Here is a 7,339-nt window from a genome sequence, read left to right on the forward strand (position 1 = left end):
GACCTTGGTAGTTTGATAGACAGGCAATACATGATGGGAGGAAGAATACATACACTATTGTGACCAATGGGATGAAACAAACCTTGTTGCCCTTGGAAGAGCCTTTGAAGAGTGAAGTCTGTACGAATGCTAGAATTTGTTTGGTGGATGGAAGGGAATTCCTAGATGGAATGAGACATGAGAATGTGTGTTTTTCCTTAGTTCCTAAGAAGACTGAGAACCTAAAGTATGAAGAAGAACAACCAGAAGAGATAAAAGATTTGCTGACAAAGTATGAAGATATCATTTCAAATAATGTGCTTGATGGATTACCACCCGTGAGAAGTATCAATCATTGCATGGACTTGGTTCACAGAGCTAGTTTGCCTAACAAAGTTGCACATCGGATGACACTGATAGAGAATGAAGAGTTGAATAGACAAGTGCAGGAGCTGTTGAAGAAAGATTTGATCAGAGAAAGTTTGAGTCCTTGTGCAGTACCAATAGTATTAGCACCTAAGAAGAATGGAGAATGGAGAATGTGTACCGATTCCAGAGCAATAAACAAGATCACAATGAAATAACGGTTTCCTTTTCCTAGGATGGATGACATAATGGACTGTTTAAGCGGAGCCAAATACTTTACAAAGATGGACTGTGTAAACAGTTTTCATTATATAATTCATTTAGTTCTGCATTGCCTCCATCATATCTTTGTGTTTCCGTTGTGTTTACTCTTGTTGACCGACCCAAATTGATCTCTTCGAGGTCCCTCCTAACTGGTGACTACATCAAAATGTGTGACAAAGTTATAGATTTTTGGCTAGAGAAATGAATAGCTACAATTTATTCACTTTATTTAGAAATTTGACTTTGTTTTTTTACTTTTTAAATTTAAAATAATTTTGATTTCATCTTTAAATTGTTTTGAATGGCTTTTTCTTTATTTAATTTAGGAATGTGCAAGCATAAATCAAGGAATTAAACTTGATGAGGAAGAGATTGTACAATGATCGAATTAATTAATTAATTAATTAGGTGTATATGGATTTAGTAGGAATTGAATAATTAATTAAAATCATAACTTAATTAGTTATTATGAAATGATGTTGATAGTTAAAATGAGATTAATTAATTAAATTAATTAATCAATATGGATTTAATTAAGAATCATTTAACTAATATGGATTTAATTAATTTTTCAAGTTTAGTATAACTTATTTTAATCATTTGGTACATCCTTTACTTCAACATGTTCAATAAAGAAAGGAATTGTCCTTACCAACTTTAAAAGCCAAACATGTTTCATGTTTTCCTTTTTATTTCTACATAATGAAATAAAAATGTTTAACTTTCTTAACTTCAAAAAATATATAAAATTTTTAACAAATGAAAAATTATATATCTCCAAATTTATTCGACTTTTAATTTATATATAAAAAAAAATTCTATATTTAATATATTTGAAATTTATTTAAAAGAATATAAATTAATACTATATAAACATACTTCAAAAGTTCATTTTATTTATTTTCCATGATCAAGAAGAGAATATTGGTTTCAAAATACATTTGGTTTAATAGTGAAAAACTAAATCCATGTTTTATAGATACTCAGATGAAAATCTTCTACAATACAAAAATAAAAATGAAAAAACAGAATATTAAATTATACATATTGTTAAGAAAGAATATTAAATTCCTTCCCCAAATCAATTTCCTTGGAACATTGAAAAAATTAACAATATAAAATGCCAATACGTGTTAATCAAACAGCAGTACAACAATTGCAGTCGAGAGCAGAAGAAGTGCAGGTTGCTTAATTTGATCAAATGGAAGCCTCGAAGATTTGCAATGCCAAGTATGAAAATTAGATTATATTATTAAAATTGTTATATTTGTATTTATTGGGAGTGTAATTTTGTTTCTTTTGTTCAATGCTTTTCCTTCACAGGGCTGAAGAGAACATCACCTATTTTGTGGGCACCGATCTCATTTCAGAGGCTTGGAATGCATGCCAAAATGCTTACAAGTCCAGAGACTTCTATAAAATTGAATATAAAAACGTTTTAATTATCGCATTTAGTGGTGCTCCAAATTCAAGAGATTATGTCACTGACAATGACTTTGATGAATGCGATATAAATTATAATTTTAATGATGAATTCAACTGTCTGGTAGACGGTGATTCAGAAAACCCAAAGCCAGCTATGGTACGAAAAGCGTTTTTGGACAGATTTCTTTGCATGCTGCGATCATCTAACCTCAAGACTAAGGTTAGTATTACATCTAACTATTTCAAATTTTTGAAGACCATGATTGTTGAACATTGGGAGAAATTGTCCTCATATATTTTACACGATATTTTGAATGAATTATTTTGTTTAAATTGGTTTGTTTTGTAATTTATTTAATGGATTGAATTTTAATCTTTTTTTGAAAGTTCTAATATCAAATTAAGTAAAAATCTAGATTTTACATATTAAAATACATCAGATTTGTAATCAAATTTTTTTTGTTTGAATTTTATTTAGTGCTAATGTTTTAACCAATCACAAAATTCAATTTGAGAAATGAATATTAAATATCTATGAAATATTTACAATATTCAAGGAATCATTTTGAACAAATTATGTAATCATAGATCTCCCTCTCCCTAACAATCTCTCTTTCACTTCCTCTCTCTCCCTAACTCTCCCTCACACTCTTTCCTCCCCCTCTTTCCCTCTCTCTTTCTCTTCCTTTCATCATCTCTCCCTCCCTAACTCTCTTCCTCTTCCTTTCCCACCTTTGTGTCTTCTTTTCACCATCTCCTCTTTTATTATTTCCTCTGCCTCTTCCCCTTCTCGCCCTCTCTAGCCCTCCCTCCTTCACAACCTTTGTCTTCTTTCACCATCTTTTTCTTGCTCCCTCCTTAAATATTTTTTAATTATTTAACTAATTTTTCAAGTGAAAAATCTAGGTATAAGAGATAGTTCCACAATCTATCAATAGTTTTTTATTAGGTAAGTATGGATTTTGAAAGGGCTTTGATCCTTTTTACAAAAGAGAAAGATTAAGCTTAACAGAACACGGAACAACAACAAAGGACACAACAACATTAAATAAGAACAATCTACCAATAATTGTGTCTTCTTACTTTCTATCATTAAAATAATTCAGATATTACAAATTGAAAATTGAACTTGTTAAACTATTATTACTATTATTGAAAGTTAAAAAGAACATAATAACACTACATAAACTGACATGTACAACATAAAACATTGCGCCCACCAGATTTCCTAAAATTTCCTCTTTTAACATCTATATTAATCTTCTGAATCGTCAGACAGTGATTTTCCCCTCAGAAAATCTTTTATACTGTAAAACTTTCTAGAAATATTTAAAAAAACACTTATCATTTAGGCTTTACATCTTTGGATAAGAAGTATACCTCTTAGTGTCGTTTGTATAACTTTTGAGCTCTTTCTATTTTGGGCCCAGAGACGTATTCGTAATGTATGCATATGCTTTTGGAGTGCAAAGAAGACCTATTCGTAATGGATGCATATGCTTTTGGAATACATCTCTGCAAGCAGTGCATGCATAGGCCATAGGCTGAGGCCATTGGATCATTGCAAGCCTTTCCTAAAAACATTCGTGTAGCTTTCCCAGGGAGACCCCTTGATTTATTACAACATACTCTTTTCAATAAACATTGTCAAAGAACACTAATGGTTTTCCTGTCACTTGAAAATAAAAACAAACCATGGTAGAAAATTGCAGTCCTACATATTACAGAGACGTATGAAATGGATTTGGCATAAAATCCTGTTGATTATAGTTAACATGAATCGAACCCCATCCCATTGAGAAGCCCTCAATACTAACATTGGTATTCTCTGTTTAGAGTTAACAGCCCAGATGATGAGCAACTAGTTATTGAGCTTAGTTATCCTTTGTTTTCTTGGCAAAATAAGTTTTGATTTCCTCCAGTTTGCCATTTTGCCGTAAACTTCTCCTTGAGAGAGGGTACAATAAACCAAAATCTCTGATCGGTGTTCTGGTGTGGAAGGTCTGCTTGAGGGAGGCTATAACATATCAAAAAATTGGTTAAGTTCCTCAGCCACCCCTCAGTTTTTGATATTTCAAGTCAAATTATGGAGGTTCAGTAGATCAGAAAGTTGTGAGCGCCTCACCAAACACTTGATTTGGGGTTTTTGCTGATTTTGAGTCCAATTATTAAAACTTGCTTTAGAAAGCCTATAACGAATCAAAAATTGACAGTGCCTCACCCAACAGCCAGTTTTACATTTTCTTGTGGATTTGCATCACAAGTATATTGATTTATTTTAGGAATTCTTGATCTTTAATTAACATGATTCATACAATTATAGAACTTCAGTTTCTCTGCTAATAGAAGCTCTTTCATAAATACATTCTAAAACAAACTTCTAAGCACTTCTCTTGTCATTTTGTTTAATTTTTGTTGTTTATAATCCTAACAAAGCATAACCGTGCAGATTCTCGAATTTCAGAAAGATATTGTTGAGAAGAAAACTATAATCTTCACTGGCCATTCCTTTGGTGGAGCAATCGCATCCCTGTGGACACTCTGGACACTAGAGAAACGCCATAAAATTCCTCCATTGTGCATCACATTTGGGTGTCCGTTGGTGGGAGACAAGATATTTGCCAAAGCAATTGAAAGAGAAAAATGGTCTCACTACTTCTGCCATATAGTTTCAAGGAATGACATTGTCCCTAGAATTTGTTTCTCACCTTTCAAGTCATCATTCATCTCCAAAGCCCTGGACGAACTATTGCCCTACTGGTACGATTCCATGAGGAATCGGAAGGCAGAGAATCAGACCAAGGCTGAAAATCAGAGCAAGGTAGAAAATCAGAAGACAGTCCAAGATGGAAGCCATCCACTCTCAAAAGAAAATTCTCAGGAATTTATAAAACAGGTAATCAGTGATGCTTCTCAAGTACTAACACATGAGACTACAGCTCTTGTTGTGGGACCTGCTAATTTGGTAGGAGGTGCTGCGAAAGACCTAATAAAAAGTAGTCCCTACAGGCCATTTGGTTATTATGGAAAACACAGAAACTGCACTGCATATGTTGTATTTTGCTCTGGAAAACAGCAAACTTTTTGGGGCTTGCATTATGGAGCACATAGAGTATGATAAAACAATAAAACACATATCCAAAAGTTCAGGTCTAGCAGCATCATATTCAAAGACTGTCAAGTCTGACAAATCCTCGGCAGATGATGTTAGAATTGATTTGCAGTTGGAAGCAATGGGGATTGGTAATCAGGTAAAACAAGAACTTAAATTCTGTAATTTTGTTTCTGTTTTTATAAGTTTTCTCACTATACTGTGAGTTCAGAAAGGAACAGAGTTGTGATAAAAATAAATTAAAATAAAAAATCTTAGCCAAATTAGATTTTCAGATTCCGTTAATTGTAACAATGACTGATTCAAAATGAACACAGCAAACCTACCAACATAAGATGCCAACATAGTCCTATTAGCATCGTTAATGTTCTCATTCCCCCAGACCTAATACTAATTTAATGCCTATTAGCCCCTTCCCACTCACTAGATAGATAGACTGAGAAAACTACAAGAGAGAGAACCACCCTAAATATTGACTATGAAACTATTATATTTACTTCACATTTCCTTTCAAATTAGACCATTGATAGGATTCTTTTATTGACAGACACTACACTCTACAGGCAACCCACATTCACACTCTAAAACAATATGTTGATTGAAAGAGTAGTGAAATATTTGTGAAACATACCTTAAATAGCTCAGATTTTATTTATGAAATGTTCTCTTCATAAGCTTTGGAACATCAATTAGATGAACTAGTCTGAAAGTAAAGATTCTGCCCCAAGTGTCCTTGGACTTATTCCAGCCATATCTCTTCACTTCTCGATTTGTTTCATTCGGAAATGAAAGCCTGTCCAAATTCTTGGTAAAACACATCCCAATATCCTGTTCCTAGTGAATTAATAACATAACACTAACAAATTACATTTTTGTTGTTGTTGTTGTTTGAACAGAATACTCAAGCTTGGCTTGGATTAAAGACTATTAAACATGGACCAACAAATTGTAAAGTTGGACGAGATGCAGGAGTTCATGGCCGAGCTGGAATGGTATAAAACAATGTGTGAAGGCAATCAAAGTAACCAGGATAAGGATTTGAATGCAAACAAACAAAGTTACTATGAGTGCTTCAAGACAAACAAAACAGAGAATGATATGAAGGCAAACAAAAACAGGGTCAAACTTGCTGCTTTCTGGGATAGAATAACTGAATTAGTGGAGAAAGAAGAATTGCCAAAGGATCTGCAAACTCAAGATAAGTGGATCAATGCAGGGACTGAATACAGATTGCTTGTAGAGCCTCTTGACATTGCACATTATTATCGCCTTGGTAAGCATGAAGACTCTGGGTCTTATATTGCTCGTGGCAGACCTAGACGTTATAAACTTCTTCAGAAATGGTTGGACGACAAGAAGAAAAAATGTGGAACAGAATCAGTGACACGAACCAAACCACCTATCCTTACACAGAATTCATGTTTTTGGGCTTATGTTGAAGAAGCTATTAATTCCAGCACTGATAAAGAACCAAAAGACTATAAAATGCAACTGGAGAACATGGTGGCTCGCCATGAGATTTCTTCAGAAGATTTATCCAGTAGTACCATCACGAACTGGCAGAATAGCCTATCAAGCAAGGCCGGCTGAAATTTTCCAAGACCACCTAACAATTTGAAAATTGCACTCTGGAAGAAATGGATTGATATGGTGTATACAATTACAATATAGACCGCAGGCTAGAGTATCAGAGATTTTCTATCGCCTAATATCAGGAAAGAGAGTATATTGGATATAGTGGCTATATGTATAGGATCATCAATGTGTGTTTATTACCAAGCAGTTTGTTGTGTTTTTATTACAATGTAAATGATTTGGGAAATAAAAGTATGGTTCACATTTCTTATACTATAACTGAAGTGGTTGCAGTTCAGTAATGGAGGGAGTTTGTTCATATAAAGCCCAACAGGGTTCCATGCTTGCTGTGTGCCTTGTGGCCTGGTTTCTCACCCGGTTACGGCCTGTAGACTTGATGCACATGGTAAGCTTTTTGTTTAATATAGTTTTATGATGAGGTGGTACTATTGAATATTATAATCACATCTTATTTCTATGTCTAAATCATTTAAAACATTTAGTAATGGTCATGGACATCTTATAATCATTCAAACTTATTAAAAATCTGTTAAAAATAATAATATTATTAAATATAAAAAGTATAAAAAAAATGAAAAAATAATTTATTATGAAATG

The 7,339-nt window shown here is 33.2% G+C and overlaps 1 protein-coding gene across 1 annotated transcript; it reads left to right on the plus strand.

The window, feature by feature from the left end:
- The first annotated feature begins 1,753 nt into the window (after positions 1–1,753).
- LOC131033395 (protein EDS1) lies at positions 1,754–7,046 on the plus strand. Its single transcript, XM_059218045.1, has 4 exons — positions 1,754–1,839; positions 1,933–2,254; positions 4,484–5,285; positions 6,043–7,046. The coding sequence occupies exons 1-3, from the start codon at positions 1,811–1,813 to the stop codon at positions 5,150–5,152; spliced, it is 1,020 nt and encodes a 339-aa protein (XP_059074028.1). The 5' UTR covers positions 1,754–1,810; the 3' UTR covers positions 5,153–5,285; positions 6,043–7,046.
- Positions 7,047–7,339: the final 293 nt, after the last annotated feature.

This window comes from Cryptomeria japonica, chromosome 3, assembly GCF_030272615.1.
Source record: "Cryptomeria japonica chromosome 3, Sugi_1.0, whole genome shotgun sequence".
In the NCBI taxonomy this organism is placed as follows: Eukaryota; Viridiplantae; Streptophyta; class Pinopsida; order Cupressales; family Cupressaceae; genus Cryptomeria; species Cryptomeria japonica.